Raw genomic sequence first — 18,792 nt, 5'->3', positions numbered from 1 at the left:
TGCCCGATGCCCACCTTGTCCCCCAGCCCAGAGCACTGAGTGCCACAGCCAGGCCTTCCTTGGACACCTCCAGGGATGGGGACTCCAAACCTCCCTGGGCAGCCCCTGCCAGTGTTTTTCTGCAAATAAATTCTTCCTGCTGTCCAACCTGACTCCCCCTGGCACAACTTGAGGTGTGTCCTGTTGTCCTGTCCCTTGTTCCCTGGGAGCAGAACCCGACCCCCCCCCAGCTCTCCCCTCCTGTCAGGGAGTTCCAGAGCCAGAAGGTCCCCCCTGAGCCTCCTCTTCTCCAGGCTGAGCCCCCCAGCTCTTTTCTTTACATTAAAAAAGGCTTTAGGCTGAAGAAAAACTGGTGGTTTCTCAGCTGGTTTGGGGGGCTTTGTTGCCTTGGTGGTTTTGAAGGCCTTTCTTTTGTTTTATCTTAGGTACTAAAACATTCCCACCATCTCTTTGGGGTGGCTTGGGGTTTTTTTTTTTTTGCTTTGGTTTGTTGTACAGCTTATGCACATATTAAAAATGAGGGCAGTTGAGCTGTGTGCTGCCCAGTCTGTGGCAGCAAACAATCCCAGTTGGCATCTCCTGCCAGACCTGGAGAAAGGCTCGTGCTCACTGAGATAAATCCCTGTCAGCTCAGGGAGTCTTTCATTAAATCAACCTTCAGCTTTTCTGGGTGTGCAGGACAGTAATGAGCTCTCATCTCCTGTATGGAGTTATTAAATCCCTAATGGCTTTTGCTTATGAGTTTATCCTGTTGTCTAAGGCAGTTTTGGGTTGGTTTTTTTTTTCTTCTCTCTGTTTGTTTTGTGCTTTTCCCCTTCCTTTCAGTCTAGTTGAGCTATTTTCTGAAAAGTTGGATCACAAAATCCCAGAATGGCTTGGGTTGGAAGGCACCTTTAAGACCCTCTAGTTCCAACCCTCCAGGGTTAGTTATGGATGTTCTCTAAAATATGAATCCTTGGGGATTAAACATACATTTTATTTTATGTTTTAGACAGAATTGTTAGTAAACTGGGCCACTAATGCTGAAATCAAGTGTACTGGCAGATCCCACACTAAGCCCCATACAGGAAACTTTCAAAGGGCATCATTTTACACCAAAAAAACCCCCGAATTTTTTAGGTGTTACCGTAACCATGCCTTGTGGTTTTTTGTCCAGTTCCAGATTAATATTGGAAAGGAGAGATAAGAGAGAGAAAATAATAATAATAATTAAAAAAAGCTCAGATTTCCAAAAGGACAAGAAAATATCCTTAAAACATGTTGATGAAACAAAAATGTGATCCTTTAGTGCAGCTCAGTGCACAATCAGAGAATTCCAGGATGGTTTGGGTTGGGAGGGACCTTAAAGACCATCACATTGCACCCCCTGCCAGGGGCAGGGGCACCTTCACTAGACCAGCCAGAGGTGCTGTGTTAGTTTGGAACAAAATATTCTGTCCAAGCTCCTTCCTAAACCTCCCCAACGTACAAATGATGTCATGATTTTTTTTTTTTTAAAGTCCTGGCTAATTAGTGGAAAAATACAACATGGTGATGTCCAGAGCAAGGTTATGCTGCTCTAACTAACACGGTTTCATAATCTTCCTTAAGGAGGGTTCAGAGCTCTTGACTCTGTTTGAATGCATTTGCAATGGATTTGGGAGCACAAAAATAGTCCAAATGAGTTCATTCCCGGGTAATTTTGTAGGAATGACTTGCTGTGTCTCTGCAGCAGGGAGGAAAGAATAGCAGCCTGATTGTAAGGGGGGTGAGCCTTTCAAACCAAGCACAGAGAGGAGGAGCAGCTCCTCCAAACCCCGTCTGGCTTTCAGGGATGAAGGATTGTACAGGAGAGAGGATTTGGGCTGAAATCATTGCTTTGTGTCCCAAGTTCCTTTAAGAAGTTGGTTGACTCCATTGCTGCAGACATGGATTTAGGATGTAGACATAATGTTCCTGAATAGATATTGTATATGAATATTGTTTCAAGGGGGAAGCCCCTAAGAACCCTGGAGGGAGACAGAAACACAAGCAGAAAGATTGTACATTTATTTACTTACTGCAGTTTTCCTGGGAAACCTTTTTTTTAAAAAAATCACACTAATTTCAGTAGTTTAATTCCTGTAACAGCAACTGTCCCACTTGGACGCATCTCTGCCTTAAATATGCTGAATTTGGGGATTCAGCTCCCTCTTTTTTGGAGGAATAGAGACAGGCTGGGATGATGGGAATACCTGTATCTCAGATTCTCCCTTCTCACAAAAAACCTCCCATTGCAGGGGTTATAAACTCCTGGTACAGGGGAATCTGCCTACTGAGTGGGGCCAGGGGAACCTCTGGGAATAGCTGGATTTTAGGGGACAGGGTTAAATCTGTTTTCCTGGCATTCTGGTTGATCTTCACTGGCTTCTGCCCTCGCTGTGAGTGGCTCGTTCAGTTCCTTGCCGTGGAAGGGCTGCAGTGAGGTCTCCTGGGGGCCCCTTTAGGCACTGGAAGGTTCTCTGGGATCTCCCCAGAGCTGGACACCCCCCGGCTCTGCCAGCCTGGCTCCGCAGGAGGGGTGTTTGTGGGGCTCTGGGTGCAGCTGATGCTTGAGGTGGTGTCACATCTTGAGCTGGGGCTCGTGTTGCACGTGGCCAGCTGGCTTTCTCTGGCTCAGCTCTCTCTCCTTTGAGGACTCCTCGCTGTGTTTCCCCCTCGAAAAGCCGGCATTGAGCATCGTGCTGGAGAGAGAGGATCACCTTATGGGGTTAGCCTGCGGGAACCTGAGCCCCTGGGGAAGGGGAACCCGAGGTGCTGAGAGCAGCCCAAGGAGACAGGAGCGAGTCTGGCTGGCATCTCCGGGGCTTTCTTTGCGCGGCTGCTGCTCTCTGCTGACGGCTCTGGGCATCGGGCACCTGGAAAAAAACCTCCCTCAGCTCGACCTTGGGCGACCCAGCGCTGGGCTGGGAACAGGGGGGTGCCTCTGTCTTCGCCTAAACAAGCCTGGCTTTGACTGGGAGCTTTTTTTTAGGAAGATAACGTGCCCCCGTGTTGCCTTTGTTGAACAAACATCCCAGTGAACCGGTCCTGGTGTGCGACTGGAGCCAGAGGAATGCAGTGAGGTAGCAGGGCTGGGAGAAGGTGGTTGCTGACATTTGGTCTGATTGTTTTACCCCCGAGGGTGTAAAGTGATCAGCTTGTAAGGAAACAAATGGCACCTTAGATGCTTGAGTGGGTTTTTATCCGTATTTATTTTTGTGTGCATCTTGCTCACGTGGTGCAATTGGGCCTTTGCTCTTAATTGTTCCTCTTTCCAACCCCTGAGTGGGCCTTGAAAATCATGGGTTGTGAAAGCTTGTATCTTGATGCAAACTTGGTCCTGTCCATAGGGATAAATTTTCTAGGCTTAAGGCTGCTTATTAATTATTGTTAAAATTCACTCTTGACATTTATTATTAGAGAAACCATCTGATTTTTAGTCTAATAGAGAAATAAAATGCCTGGTACCCAATGTGTGGTCTAGTTGTTCTTCCTGGTGTGGGTAACACCCTGCTTTATGATCTATAAATACGCATTTCTTTCTATAATGGCATTTGAAACACTTATTTGCATAGAAAAGTAGGAGAATGAAGAACTCTGAAGGTGTAACCTGCAAAACAAGATTGTTTTGGCTCCCTGATATCTCCAAGCATCCTTGCTGACGCTGCTGTGTGAACTTTCCACATACCACTGACCTCTCGTTGCTTTTGGAATATTTTTTTTCCCCGCAGTTGGCACCAGAAAACACTCTGATGTCCTTCCAGAAGGCAGTGGAGCAGAAGGTGTTTGGAGTCCAAGCTGATGTTGTACTGAGGTAAGTCAGGGGGCTGGTCAGTCTGAGATTGTCTGGGCACGGTCCAAAGCCCTGGTAGGTCTTTCCTGTCTGGTGGTTTCTGCTTTTTCCCATTGCAAAGGGCTGTGGTGAACACATCCAATAACTCTTGCATCTCCCACATCCAATAACTCCTGCATCTCCCACATCCAATAACTCCTGCGTGTCTCCCACATCCAAAAACTCCTGCCTGTCTCCATTTGTAATGCACAGATGCTCCTAATTGTTTCCCTCAGATGGTGGTGAAAGGTGAATTTGTCCAGTTGGGGGAACCTGGATCCCTTTGTCACAAAACTAATCTCCATTTGCAGGAAGGCTGGAGTTTATCTTTGTTTTATCACAGTGAGATACAGCAACTGCTTTCTAACCTGGCTCTTGGTGATCCCTCACTTTGTCTCAGTTCCAGTTATAAATGCAAGAAAGACTCAAAGCAGATGTTTTATTTTTTCACTGACTTGCTTTGGAGGTTTATGTTGATGGAAAGGTGTTTTTGCCTGGTGGGGGGAAGTTTAATTGTTAATTGCTTTCTTTTTACCTTGCATAATTTTTTTGAGAGAAAATGATTTGAAAACCAAAGGACTTTCTTCCCACCAGGGAGTGGAAGGTCACTGTGGAAGGATGAAGTCTGAATTGGGATGTGTGTTATACAAGTGTTGTCCTTTCCAAAATTAGTTCAGTAACTGCTGGGAAGGGACAAGTACTCGAGTGCCCAGCTCACAGATGAGCACTTGGCTCGTGTGGCTGAACCAGTCACTTCCATTAACACTGGCCAAGGAGAAAGGTGGACTTTGGGGAGGAGGAGAGCTGGAAAAGCTCCAAGAGCTCTCCACACTGCCTCTCCTCAGCCATCCCAGAGGAGCACTCCAAGCACCCTTTACTTGAACAATGCTCTTGATGGCCCAATTACCTGAGCCCTCTCAGGGAGCACAAGTGCCTTTAGGAAAAGAGGATTCCATTGAGTTTCAGACTGAAGGCAATGCAGCTGGCAGCACTTCTGGGAGGGGGTCGTGGCACCACACCCACTGCTGTCCTTACCCCTCTGAAAGATGCTCCTTGTGCCTGTGGCTGGATGGGTCCCCCCAGCCAGGGAGATCCCTCTTGGAATGTTTCCTTGCCCTTGTAGGCACATATCAGCCGTGGGTGGGCAGCTTGGACATACCCTCAGACCCATCCCACCCTGCTCCCTGCCTGTCACACGTCCCAGAGCAGTGGCCCTGGTTACAAAGCCAGCTTTGCTCCAGGCAGCGGGAGCACGGCATCACTGCTGTTCCTATCTCTCTCTCTCCTCCCCCCTCCCACAGCTCTTCTTCTAAAGCTCCAGGTCCTGTCTCTGAATTATTGTTTCAAACCTGTGCCTGCCAATACCTTGTGGTTAACCTTGAGTGGTGCTGAGTGACTCCGTGGTGGGGAGGGTTGGAAAGGAGGGAGCAAATGTTAATTGCCCCATAGGTTTCCACACTGTGGGAACAGCTTAGTGGTGTCTGATGAGATGTTAACACTCCAGCTCCTGTGATCCTTAAACACCCCACACTCTTCACTCTGCACTTGTTTAGCATCTTTTCTTTTTTTTTTCTTTTTTTTTTTTAACTGTATTTATTAAAATCCCTCCTGACTGCAGGAGCATGGTGTGCTGAGCATGGGGTTGCTGTGTCAGCGTGTTGCTGTGGGCTGGGGGGAGTGTTGGCCCAGCACATTGCTGGAAACAGCAAATAAAGATATCAGTGACCTCTGTGATAAGGGACTTCTGCAGGCACTGGTAAAGCTGAGGCAACATTTGCTCCATCATCTAAAACTGGGTTTCATTTTCCCTAGAGCTCTTGGGGGTGACTGCTTTGGGTCGTCCCCTAATTCAAATGGGATTTGAATTTTCATCCCACCCCTTTTCCAAGCCTTATCTGAGTCTCCTGTTCTGAAGGTGGGCTCTTTGCTTTGGAAAATGCCATTGTTATCAGGCTGGCTTTGTCCTGATTTCTGAGTGCAGACAACTGTCCCTCTGCCCCTGATAGAAACCATCCCTGCCCTGCGTGGGGTCACCACTGACCTGGGCACTGAAAATTGGGTGAAGGAAAGTCTAAAGCATTTTTTGTGTTCCCCAGAACCTTTGTTCTGTAATATCCAGGTGACTTTAAAAACCCAGGGCGTACATTTGGCTGTTTAATTTCATCTGAGAGTTGGGGTTTCTTCAACATGCATGAACTTAACAACTCATGTGGGCGTGGCTGTTTCCTGAAACCAGTTTTCAATTGGAAAAGGCAGTTTCAGAGCATTTTTGGTAGTTTGGAATCCTTGCATCTTGCTGAAAGCCTTGATGTTCACATCCAGTCTGAGAGCCTTTGAAAATCTCACTCATTATCTGCTCTGAACAGTTTGAGGATAGTTTGTGTGTGTTTGTCTGTGCATCCAGGAAAACCTTGGATGTTACAGGGAGCTGCAGGTGCTGAGAAAGCTTTGGTTTATGTGAGCATTCAGGGTGGGAGTTCCTGTCCAAGCTGCCTGAGTTTGACAGTCTGGAAATCTTTGAGGGGATAGTGGGGAGGTGGGATGGAGGGATGGGTGAGGGATGGACAGGGTTGTGTTGTGTATGAATGGCTGCCAACATCCAGCAGGTATCTAAGAGATGTTTTCCTCAGGGTGCACCTCAGCTGCTCTTGAGGATGCTGGGGGGTGTTGAGCTGGTTGAGACTTTCGCTGTGGTTTTGATGTGAAGCTGTGAGGGAGGCTGGAGTGGGAAGGGGCATTTCTCTCCTGCTGTGAGCGTGGCTGTGCACCTCCTCCTGTAACAGGGTCCCTCTGCCTTTGCAGCCACGATGGAGTTCCGTTCCTGATGCACGACAGGACACTCAGGAGAACCACAAACGTGGAGGAGGTGTTCCCAGAGCGGGCCTACGAGCACTCCTCCATGTTCAACTGGACTGACCTGGAAAAGCTCAACGCTGGGGAGTGGTTCCTTCAGGTGTGTACCACAGAGCCATGGCCATGGCGTGACAGCTCGTGCCTAAGTCCTCTTGGAGGTGGAAAGGTGGAGATGACACATCTCCTTGGTGGTGTGGGCCGAAGTGCAGCGAGACCAAGTGTCCATGGACCACATGTAGTTTGTCTCTACTAAACTTGGTCTAAAAGACATGTTGTCTTTCTGTGCCACCTGGAAGAAGGGGCCTTAATGCCTGGTTGACACCAGAAAGAACTTCAAGACCCCCAGGAGGGTGAAGGTGATTGTAAAGAGGGCAGAAAAGAACGTATGTTATAAGCTGTTCCTTTCTCTTGAATTTCCTTTTGGACACAATCATCTTCACAGAGAAGAAGTAAGGAATTCAGCCTGGGGGAGTCTGGACTTTGTGGCAGTGATACTGGGATGTGCTTTGCTTTCAGAATGATCCTTTCTGGACAGTGGGGTCTCTCTCAAGGTCTGACTACTTGGAAGCTGCCAACCAGTCAGTCTGCAAGCTGCAGGACATGCTGGAGGTGATCAAGGACAACACATCACTCATGCTGAACTTCCAGGACCTGCCATCAGCTCACCCCTACTACAGCACTTACATCAACATCACCCTGGAAACCATCCTGGCATCTGGAATTCGGCAACAGGCTGTGAGTTCTGGGGGGTTGGTGATATTTCCAAAACTGCCTTCCTTGGGGTTTCCCTGAGTCCTGGAGTGTCTCCATTTGGGCATCAATCCTTGAGGGATTCACTTTGGACAGCTGATTGGAAGTGCCACCCTGTGCTAGGATGTCATGCTGGGGAGGACTGGGATGGGCCTCTGAAAGCCTCCCAGAGTGGTGGCTGATGCGGCAGTGAGGGGGCTTGACAGCACCTTGGGGTGTGCTAATGGTAGTGTGGCCAAGAGATGGAGGGATGTGATAATTCCCAGCAATCACAGCATCCCAGACTGGTTTGGGTTGGAAGGGACCTTAAAGATTATGTCGTCCCACCCCCTGCCATGGGCAGGGCACCTTCCACTAGCCCAGGTTGCTCCAAGCCCCGTTCAACCTGGCCTTGGACACTTGCAGGGATGGGGCAGCCACAGCTTCTCTGGGCAACCTGTGCCAGGGCCTCACCACCCTCCCAGGGCAGAATTCCTTCCCAATATCCCACCTATCCAACCATCTAGAGGTGTGGGAGGCTGTCTTTCCCAGACAATTAGTGTGGCAGACGAGGCAGTCCCTCGCGTCCCAGCCCTGGGGACCCCTCGGCCACGGCCTGTGCTCTGTCCTGCTCCCTGCCAGGTGATGTGGCTGCCAGACACGGAGAGGCAGCTGGTCAGGCAGGTGGCCCCAGGGTTCCAGCAGACCTCCAGCCTCAAGCTGGACACGGAGCGCCTGAGGGAGAAGGGCATCGTGAAGCTCAACCTGCGCTACACCAAGGTGACGAGCGAGGATGTCAGGTACAGCCCTGCTGGCACGCTGCCCACCTGCATCCCCGTGCCCCGAGTGCATCCTTTCCTTGTCATCCCAGGCTGTCCTGTCTGCCCAGAGGTTTCCTTCCAGATGGACTTGCTCTCAAAAGCTCCAGCTGTGCAAGCTTTTCCCCTACCCGTGATGCAGAACCCAGCCAGGCTGTTCCTGGGGGTGCCCAGCTGCCCGTGACAGCCTCTACATGCTAATTCAGTATGTGCTGGTCCTCTTGGAAATACAGATGTATGAATTGGCTGATTGTTATTAGACTCTCAGCTCTGGGAGGAAGTGGAGGCTGTTCACTCCGAGTGCTGTTCCGTCCTCATTAGCAGCTGCCCTTTGCTTCCACTCGCCTGCTCCAGAGTTGCTCCCACAGAATTGTGATTAGTCCAAAAGCTGGAAACACTTTCAGAAATGTGTCTCTGCAGAGAATTCACCCATTTCCTTCCTGTCCTGTATCAGCTCTTCAAGCTGATCAGCTTATCTCTTCAATGAGACGGGCACAGGGTGGGCTCCTCTGCTGTATTTGCACCGTGTGGTGTGTTGGCTCCAGCTTTGCCCCCTTTCTCAGGGAGGGCAGATTGTTTCTAGTAGGGCTTTTCTGTTTTTTGAAGCTTAAATGCTTGAAAACTAAACAATATATATCTCCAAAGGAGTTACCTTGCTGTATGTTTCAGCTGGAAATAGGGAAGAGCTGAGCCAGTGGCTGTTTGAGAGCATGGCCCTATTTAACATAATCCATGGTGTCCTTCCTTGGCTGCCAGCTTTACCTGTGAGATAATTCCTGCCTGGTTTTACCCCTGTGTATTTGCTGTATCCCATGGAGAGAACCCTATGCCAGTCTCCCATCAATCCCCCCTGAGCTGTCTCCCAAATCAGACCCCGAGTGCTTCCTGAACCCTGAAGACCTTGTGGTGCCCTGTCAAACATTGCTGCAGTCCTGGTTTAACAAAGTGCTCTCAATCCCCCCCAGAATCAGCACCTGGACGTCACATTGCTGTGACAACCACCTCTGCCCTTGAGCATCCCTCTGGAGCAGCTTTGAGCTGTGTCCACATCCTGTCCTGAGCCCTTCCACCTCCAAATGCTGTGCCAATATTAAATTGCAGGGATTAGTCTGTGCTGCCGGGGTGAGGGGGATTAGTGATGCTTCTTCTTCACCGATAAGGAAACAGAGCAATTATGCAAATCTGGGGCCCAGGGAGTCACTGCCAGTGCCTGGTTTGCTGCTGGCAGCTCCTGGACCCCCAGCTTGCAGCTGTAGCTTCTTGGAAAATGCCCTCGGGAAACTGGAAGCTGTGACTCTGCCACTGTCCCAAAACAAAGGCGTGGAAGTTGTAGGAATTGATGGTGGAGGCAGGTCTGTCAGTGTTTAATTAAGCAAATTGCCTGTGAATTGTTAGAGGCCTCTGAGCCAGACGCTGATTTTGCATCAACCTGGCGAGGTGGTTGTCACAAGTACACTCCATGTCCCTCATTCATGGGGAAGCTTTTGAGATGGTCTGTGGGCTGGGTCAGACGGCAGCCAAGAGGGCAAGAAAGCTCTGGAGTTCAAACCTTTGGGCTGCAGGGCCCTTGGGTTGCTTAGGAAGTGTTAAAAAAAGCATTTCCTGCAATTCCAAGCAACTCGGGTGGGGATGGCAGGGGCTCTGCTCTGGGAGCTGAGGCTCTGAGGTTTGGGGAGGGTCCTGCATGTCACCCTGCGTGTCTCCTGGCAGGGACTACGCCATGGCCAACCTGAGTGTGAACCTGTACACGGTGAACGAGCCCTGGCTGTTCTCCATCCTCTGGTGTGCCGGGGTCCCCTCGGTCACCTCCGACAGCTCCCACGTCCTCCGCAAGGTGCCTTTCCCCATCTGGCTCATGGTAAGGCTGGGAAGGGGCCCCTGGAAGGGAGGGAATGAAGTGGAGAGGTGTTGCCCACCACATGGCCAGTGGGGTTTTCCAGGAGGGTTTGGTTGGGTTTAAGGTGCTGTTTTGGAGCCCACAGAGCTCAGAGCCAACGTCAGCACACGAAAGGAGGGAGGGTTTAACACTGTTCCCGCTGGGAGTTTTTCCTGATAACATCATTCTGGATGACAGCCTGGCCTTGGGAAGGTCATAAACGCTGTGATTTACACCCCACCCCTGCAGCTCCGTGCTTTTCTTGCTCCTTGGTGGTGACTTCAGCCACGTGTGGTCTCTCTGTGGTTGCACAAACCAGAAGGTTTAAGGTCTGCTTCTGTTTCTTGTCTTGCAGCCTCCAGACGAGTACCATCTAATCTGGATCACGTCTGATCTCATTTCATTTATCATAATTGTAGGAGTTTTTATATTCCAGAAGTAAGTAGCCTTGTTACAGCTCATCTCTCGTGCATTTGTGACGTGTGTTTTTGTCCAGAGCCTGGGGTGGAGATGGGAGAGAGGCTCTGCTCCTCAAAGCTTGGACTGTGATAGCAGGGAAAGGTTTATTTAAAAATCCATGTGAAGATCCAAGCAATAATTCCACTCCCAAGATGTTGATACGGAACTGGAGGCAGTTGCTGCTACTTTTTAAAAAGCACGAGAGATCTCAAAATAGCAGCAATAGATGCCTTGCTTTGCTCTCAAACATATGTGGAAGAGAAACTGTAAATGCTTTAGGGAAATGGATGTTGAGAAAGACATAACAATACTTTAAAGGAAAAAGAATAGGGGGGTTTTGAGATTCCACCATGAGAGTCTTCAAAAAGAACACGTTATATTTTTCTTAAATCAGTTTGTTCTTGTTTGGAGGAAGAAGAATTAGAAGTATTACAGAATCACAGAATGGTTTGGGATGGAAAATCACCTAGTTCCAAGCTCCCTGAGTAGGGAGTTATTATGGGAGACATTATGATAGAGCAGATCAAATCAGCTGCTTAGTCCATTTTGCAAAGGAAAGAGAGAGCAAGCGTTTGATGAGGGTGTGGCAGAACCTTTCCTCCAGAAGGGCGCTGGGCTTGTGATGTCTGGAAGTGTCCTCCACTCCCTCAAATCCATCAGATGGCTTTATGGGGATGTCCCTGATCTTTAGACCTTTTATTTCTCTGCTGGATGCCCAAATGCACAAAAGAGTCTGGAAGCAGGGACTGACCTCTGAAGAGCACAATTTGAAGGCCAAGTTGATATTTGTGCTCTTTGGCCTCATCTCCCAGAGTCAGTTTTAGAAGGTTTTCCTGATTCAGAACCAGGAGGCCAAAGGTGGAGGAATTCAACTGATTCAACCTGCTGGGTGGGAACTAGAGGTCCCAGAGCAGAGTTGAGGTGATGCTTGGAGAGGGAGAAGTCACAACTACGTGGACTTTGCCATAGCTGGACTCCTCTGCACAGATGGAAGCTCTTCCAGCTCAGAAGAGGTTTGATGTAGTAGGGGAAGAACAAACAGGGTAAGGAAGGAAAGCATTATTGCAGGATTTCTCTTCCACCCTCAGTGTGAGACAGGTGGGAAGAGCTGGAAATGCCACCAGCTCTCCCAGGATCCATCCCCCTGGAGCAGTGAGCTCTGGACCTGACACAGGAAGGCAGTTTCTCAGGGAGGTCTGGCCATGTGGGGTTCATCACAGCAGGGCCAAGTGTCTTCTTTTGGCTCTCTCCCTTGAGACAACTCAACCCCAAGTCGGTCGAAGGAAGAAAGAGAGACTATTACCAGAAGTTGGACTTGCTCTTCCAAGAGCCTTGTGCAGGACAGACCCATTTCCCTGATGCTCCAGTTTCTCCACCACGTGAAAGAGTTTGTAGCAGGGCTGAGGATAAATCAAAACCGAATCACAGCAGAATTGCAGCTCTGGGAAACAGGGCTTGGCATTTGGCCTTCAGGGTCATGGTTGGTTCTGTGGGGGGTTTTTCGTTGGTCTGGTTTGGTTTTGTTGGTTTTTTCGCTCCCAAGTCCCTTTTGGGGCAAACCATAGCTGCTCCCTTGCTGCAGGGACAAGGGGGTGGGTGGGAGCAGAGCCACCGCTTCGATGTGCTCGTCCTGTGTCCTCCGCATGGCTTCTCTCCTCCATAGGGTAGGGATTGCTCCTGCTCTTCTGCTCCAGTGACAGGACTGTGGCAGCCTCTCCAGAGGGGGAATACCAAATGGGCTGACTTCTAACTAACCTTTTTTTGCCTCTTTGCCTTGTTTATTTTCTTACTGCTCTGACTGTTGTGCACGTTCCTCCTCTTTCTCTCTCTGCTGCATTCTGGCATCTCACAGCTATCACATGATCAGGTAATTCCGGTGCTTTCCTCCTCTTTCTCTTTTTCATTCAACCTTCCTTTCTCTCTTTCTTTCTCCCTCTCTGCTATGGCTTCACTGCAGATGGACAGGGTAGGATGCAGCTTTTCCCGATGCTTTCAAACATCTGGCTTTGTGGGGGGACCAGGAGGGGTCAAACACTGGGCAGTCCACAGCCACCACCACCACAGGCATCTGATGCTCAAGCCAGAGAATGTTTTGAAGGCAGTCTGACCTTCTGTGGCAATGGTCTTAAGTCACTGCCTTTTAAAACAGCCCTGTTCTGAGGCCCTGTGGCACGTTGTAACTGGGAAATTCCCAGTGGATGTAATGCTCTCTCCCAGGCAAAATAGCCCCTTCCTTCCTGTATTTGCCAGAGGTTTTTGAGACCAACCTCTTCTAAATTGTGCGATTCTCAAGAAAATCATGTAGTCTGTTCAGTGATACACAGTAGCACTCCTCTGGCCCTTGGAATGATTTAGAAGGGCTGAGAGCTGGAAAGGTTTGGCTGCACTCAGAGCTTGGGACCTTCCAGGAGTCTCGTCCCACTTACACCTCTGTGGAACTGGAAAGGCAGTGTGAAAACAGAGAGCATTGCCCTTGGGAAGGGAATGAGCCTGGGATGCTGGATTTGAAGTGCCGTCACTTGGGAACCCAACTTTCTCCTTTTCCTCCCCAGTCGTTGTCGCTGTCCTGCAGTAAAGCCTTCACCGTGTCCCTCCTTGGACCAAACTCTCCCGTGTTCCCTCCTCCCTTCCTCCTGCTGTGTGCCCTGGGGTCGGATTCCCGAGGACTTGGTTGCTCCCTGTCTGTGCTTACCAGCCCCCCTCCCTGTGCCCACCCCCAGCCTCAGGGTTGGCCACCAGCAAGCGGTGCCTGGCACTTGGGGTGTGGCATGTCCCCAAAACAGGGCCTGGCTGCAGGGAGCTGGGTGTTCTCCCCTTCTCCAGCTCCCCTTCCCTTCTTAGCTCATGGATAAGGAGAAGGCAGGCATGGAGGAGCTGGGCAGGCTTTAGGATGGGACCATTTGTGGCTGGCTTGGCTCTGTGCTCACTCCATCTTCTCACCTCAGCACCGGGGACCTGCCTGCCCCTCTCCCACCCTTTTCCCTGCCATTTTAGCATCTCCCCTCCCACCCAGGGCTCCGGCTGTGGCCCTAACACGGTGTGTGCTGTCTCTGTGTTGTTGTCCCAGTATTTTTTAGTCTGTTCCCACCCCGTGTCCGTCTGGTCTGCTCTGCCGCCAACCTCCCAGAACAGGACCTTCCTGCTGCCTCTCTGGCCCTTTTGCACGCTGCTGTCCCAATCCTGGCCGAGCACAACACAGCCCAAGGGGGTAGGAGAGGTGCTATTTTCTATTAAACCAGCTTTTTTGGAGACCCAGAGGCCACTGAGCACAGCACGGAGTGTTTGGTGTGGTGTTGGTTGGAGTGGCACCGTGGTTAAATGTACTCGTGGCTCTTCTAAGAGGATGTTTCAAAGTACCCCTGAAAAATGGGGTTACCCTCTCCTGGCTTGTTCACCCAGAGCAAGGCACCCCTGTGAGAGGAGGCATCACCTCCTCGTGCATGTTTTCCCACCCTGGGTGTGAGCACAGCCACCCTGGGAGATGGAGAGCAGAGAGCAGTGCTTGTTCCTCTTGGCAGGAGGAGAAACGCCCTTGGTCCCTGGAATCCTTGGAGTCTGGGCTCTCTGTGCCTCACGATGAACCACACTCTCCATGGGGTGTCTGGGAATGGGCCCTGCCTTTTGGCCACACAGCCCAGCCTGGTGCTGGAAATCCTGGTGTGTGGGCAGAGAAAAGACTGGTTGTTGTAGAGGCATGTTTTGGTCCTGATTTGTAGTTTAAGGAGGGTCTCACCCTGTGAGGTCTTGCAACCACGTTGACCTTAGTGTCCCTTGCAGGCAGATCCCACTAAAGCCAAAAATGCTCTTCTTCCAGGTCAGAGTGGCTCAGTTTAGATGATGATGATGATGATGATGATGGAAGAGAAATTTAATTTTTAAATTTTTTTTTTAATATACTTTAATGTCTTTGCCTCTTTCTGTTTCCTCTGTGTTTCCTCTGTGTTTCCTCTGTGTTTCCTCTGCGTTGCTTCTGTCCGTGGGTCTGTGAGTTGTGTTGTGTTGCCATCCCACCCGGCCTTTTCTCTGTAGCATCCTCCTTCATCCATACCCTGGTCAAAGCCTGATGGTGCAGTGTCACCCACTGGGATTTGGGAAGGGGGTGGAAACCCCGAGGAATTGACACCAGTTAGATTTTCCTGGAAAAAAAATTGCAGAAGCTCTTTTGTCGTCGTGGCTTTGTCAGGCTGGTGCTGCAGACCCAGGCTGGAGATTTGTGAGCTCCTCAAATGCTCTGCTCCTGGGGCTGGGTTAGGAATGTAAGAGAAGGTGATTGGCACCTAGAAATAAGTAAATGAATAAATAATCACCTTCTCCTGTGTGGGTGAGCCACTAGATGGTGCCAGAAGATCAGAAAGCCCAACAGCCACCCTAAAGCCCTGCTGCTTCCCCATCAAATAGCTTTATGGGGTGCCTGGCTCTGGCAGGGAGAATGGGATTTAACTGAAAGCCTTCCTCTGTGGTCAGGAGGCAGGAGGAATGGGTGTCGGGGGTGGGCTATGAAAGCCTGGCCGAAGCAACAGCCTGTGCCAGGGCTGGACAACCCTTTAGGGGAAGAAGTGTTTCCTAATAGCCAATCTGAACCTCCCCTGACACTATTTGAGACCGTTTCCTTGCTGTGTCTCAGTTTAGAGACTTCAGATTGCCTTTGAGCAATTTGAGGTCCCTTCTCCCATGAGCCTGAGGGTGAGGAAAAGGTTCTGGATTCTTTACTTGGCTCAGTGCCTTGTTCTGTTTCCTCTTTCCAGCCCTGAGAGTTAAACTGCCCCTACATCCTTTGGACAGCTGGAGAGGGCTGTGGGGCAGCTGCAGCCCTTGGTGAAATGAGTCCCTGGGTGTAATTCCTTGGTGGGATTGGGATGTTAACACGACCTGCCTGCGTGAGATGCCACGCTCATCTCCCAACATCCTCCTGCCACGGGGGGTTGTGTCGGTGCCAGGGAGCAAAGGCCTCAGGGGCTCTGGGGCTTGGTGGTGGCCACTTGCATTAAAATGCTCCCACATCTGGGGGGTCCCAGCCCCTGACCTGCCGCTCCTGCCTCGCAGGTGGCGCCTGGGGAGCATCAGGACCTACAACCCGGAGCAGATCATGCTCAGCGCCGCCGTGCGCCGCTCCAGCCGCGACGTCAAGATCATGAAGGAGAAGCTCATCTTCTCAGGTAGGGCTGGTGGGGGGCCCTGTGCTGCTCCCCTCAGTGCCACCCTGCTGGGGGAGGAGCTGCTTGTGCCTCAGGGTGGCTGCACTGACCCGGCTGGCTGAGCTGGCGGGACATGCTCGTGGCTCATCGGGGGCAGGGGGTTGGAACGAGATGATCTTTAAGGTTCTCTCCAACCCAAACCGTTCTGGGATTCATCCCAAGTTGGTTCAGGGATGATATCCCCGCTTTCTCTGCCCTTCCCAGAGATCAACAACGGCGTGGAGCCCACCGATGAGTTGTCCTTCTGCTCTGAGAATGGCTTTGCCAACGAGATCCTCACCCCCACGGACCCCAGGGACTCCAAGCTGCGGATGAACTGAGGGGCTCTGGGCCAGCCCCGTGTGCTCCCTGGCAGTGAGAGCCGTGCTCTTCTGCTCCCTGTGGGATGGGAACCCTGGAGGAACTGCTGGTCAGGCAGAGACCCCTTCCCATACCCCACCACTAACTGCTCCACCTCCCTGGTTGTGAGGTTGGGGGGCTTATTTTTGTAAATATGTAGAAAATTTGAATTTTTTTGTCTGGGTTTGTTTTTTTTTTTTTTTTTTTGAGTGTAATTTTTCCAGGGCATGAGTGGAAGTACCATGTTCATTAAACCCTCAACCTTATGGCTGAAGGTATTTGAATCTTGATGTGAAAGCCTGAGTCCCCTTGGGGGGTTCTGGGAACATGTTGGACGTGTGTCCCTGTTCTCCCCCTTGCCCTTCCCCGACCCTTCCCTTGGTGCAGCGACTGTGTAGCTGAACGTTGTGGTGTTCTTGTGAAGTGTTGATTTTGTTATGGGTTTTTTTCTGTTTCTTCCTCGTTCCCCTTTTCTTGGGCAATTAAATTGTAGCTCTGATGCACCAGGAGGCTGTTTGGAGGAGAGAAGCTTTCCTGGGAGAGGAACCTTCCCTGCTGAAGCTCAGAGCCAGGGAAGGGGTTGCACTGGCTCAGTCACTTGGGCACCTTCTCCTTGTCCCATCCTCCTTCCCCAAAGCCTGGATGCTCCATGGGGAATGGCCTTTTCAAAAAGTCCTGCTGCAGTTTTGAAGGCAAATCCTGAGCGCTGGCTGGAGTTTGGCCTCTGCTGACAGCAGGTTGGATTTATTTTTTTCCCCTTTTTTCTTTCTTTCCATCTTCTCCCTGAGTTGGGCTCTGTTGGGAGCCTGGGTGGCTTGTGAAAAGCAATGCCAGGGACACCATCACTGCTTGGATCTGGTTGAAGTGCCTGCCACTCCAAGTGGCGTTTGCAGTTGCTCCCTGCTTCCCATTCCTTGCACCCTCATCACAAGGGGAGGTGGTGCAGTGTGAGCTTCCCCTTCTCTGGGCCAGCGAGGTGCCCACGGGTGAAGGAGTTGTAAATAGTTTGGAAGGTGAAGCAGCCCCAGAGTATAATTATTCCTGCAAGGAGACCTTTCCTCCTTGCTTTCAAGGCAGGATCCTTAAAGCTGCACGTTCGTGTCCTCCAAAGGAGTGATGGTCTTGCAGCAGATGCTGAGGAGCTCATGAAGGCAGGAGCTCCCCTCAGCGTGTTTCCAATGCAAAAGGCTTCAAACCAAAATCTTAGACCAGAGGTTAAAAGTTAAAAAAAAAAAAAAAAAAGGAAAGCTCAGAAACCAAGTTGGGGACAGTTGAGTTTTGTCCCCTCCCCGAGATGGTCTCAGCTCTCTGCTGGGACCTTCAAGGCCTCGTGGAGAGGAGCCTGTTTTTGGGTCACTTTGCTGTTCCCAAGGAGCTGAAGCCAGCTGGAAGGCTGCTGGAGCTGGGAATGGCTCTTGGCTCGCTGTTGGGTTGTTCCCTTCCTTGCCGGATCTTGGTGGGCACCGTGTGCAACGTGAGGAACCCCCCGGAGCACGAGCTCCCTCCGGAGCTGCCCTGGAGGGGACGGGACCTCCCTGTTCCCGTGGCTCTGAAAACCTGGGAGCTGAGCCTCTGGGTGCTGGCCCAGCTGGGCTGTGCAGCACATGAGGAGCTGGTCACCTTGCAGAGGAGGAGGAGGAGGAGGTCTGGGGGTGCTGATGTGCATCACACACCCACAGCCTGGATAAAACCAGCCCTGAGCGGTTTGTCCTTGTTTTGGCAGCACTGAACTGCTCTGTCCTTGTTTTTATTTTTTTTTTTTTTTTTAAAACTGTACTCCAGTAGCATTTTGAAACACTAAAGTTTTGGGCTTAGTGTGGAAGGATTGGGGGCGGAAGTGGCCAACTTTTCTATGGAAAGGAAAAATGCTGATAATGAAAATGTGAATGTCGGTGCTCTAATAAGCACAGCCTAAAATTAAGACTTTAATTCCTTTGGATCTAGCCTGGGTTTTATGAATGTAATAAGACCCTGGTCCATGCTCCCTCTTACCTCCCCCAAATACAGTCCTCCTCTATGGTACTCTCAAGTCTGTGAAATACAGTGTGGGTTTTTTTTCTGCAGAACTGCAAGCTTTTGGTGGATTTGAAGGTATTTTGAGAACTAAGTTTCTTCTCCCTTTGATGTGGTGCTGTATTGAAACATTCCTGGTGGATTGTCATTGCCAAGTGAGAGATGTTGTTAAATCTCAGCATCTGTTGATAATCACCTGCATGTTCTGTTTTTTCCTTGGAGATGACTTTATTGAGAGGTGAAGTGCTTAAAAGCTTGGAAGTGTTAAAAGCAATCCAACTAAGAGTTGTTTTCACAATTAGCTTCTTCCTTTCTTTTTTTTTTTTTTTTTTACAACGAGACCCAAACTTCCTGTGTAATGCACTGACTGTTCCCGTTATTGTCCCCAATATTTGCTACCTTTTTTTTTTCTTTAAAAAAGAAAAAAAAAAAAAGATGATACTTTTTGATGAAAATAGAGCTAGACCAAAATAAACTCTGCGACGCTCTGTGAAATAAACTGTCAGTATTCCCCTGCCAGTCTGACGTGGTTTTGTGTTCTGGCACCGCTTGCAGTTGATCCTCCTTGATCTCTGTGTGCTCCCTGAGGGAGCTGAAGGTCTGAGCAGAGGGGGCTTTGGAGCTCTGTCTGTCCTGAGCTTGGTGTGCTTGTGCTGCATCTCCCCTTGGTGACACCGA

The 18,792-nt window shown here is 50.3% G+C and overlaps 1 protein-coding gene across 9 annotated transcripts in view; it reads left to right on the top strand.

Annotated features, from left to right (window-relative positions):
- The window catches only part of GDPD5 (glycerophosphodiester phosphodiesterase domain containing 5), a 115,195-nt gene extending 96,626 nt beyond the window's left edge, over positions 1-18,569 (top strand). For 7 of the 9 annotated variants that reach the window (XM_051779506.1, XM_051779510.1, XM_051779508.1 and 4 more), the window contains exons 9-17: positions 3,732-3,814; positions 6,635-6,785; positions 7,202-7,420; positions 8,057-8,214; positions 9,943-10,090; positions 10,464-10,546; positions 12,420-12,434; positions 15,611-15,723; positions 15,967-18,569. In XM_051779506.1, coding sequence (XP_051635466.1) covers positions 3,732-3,814; positions 6,635-6,785; positions 7,202-7,420; positions 8,057-8,214; positions 9,943-10,090; positions 10,464-10,546; positions 12,420-12,434; positions 15,611-15,723; positions 15,967-16,082 — 1,086 coding nt within the window. In that variant the 3' untranslated portion in view covers positions 16,083-18,569. The remainder of the gene's footprint in view (positions 1-3,731; positions 3,815-6,634; positions 6,786-7,201; positions 7,421-8,056; positions 8,215-9,942; positions 10,091-10,463; positions 10,547-12,419; positions 12,435-15,610; positions 15,724-15,966) is intronic. The other 2 variants (XM_051779507.1, XM_051779515.1) reach the window with 1 other exon arrangement.
- The last annotated feature ends 223 nt before the right edge of the window (positions 18,570-18,792 follow it).

The sequence above is a fragment of the Manacus candei genome, unplaced genomic scaffold, assembly GCF_025592945.1.
Source record: "Manacus candei isolate 608988 ecotype Guabito, Panama unplaced genomic scaffold, ASM2559294v1 h1tg000014l, whole genome shotgun sequence".
In the NCBI taxonomy this organism is placed as follows: Eukaryota; Metazoa; Chordata; class Aves; order Passeriformes; family Pipridae; genus Manacus; species Manacus candei.
The sequence above is the reverse complement of the archived record's forward strand: the minus strand, read 5'-3'. Positions and strand labels throughout refer to the sequence as shown.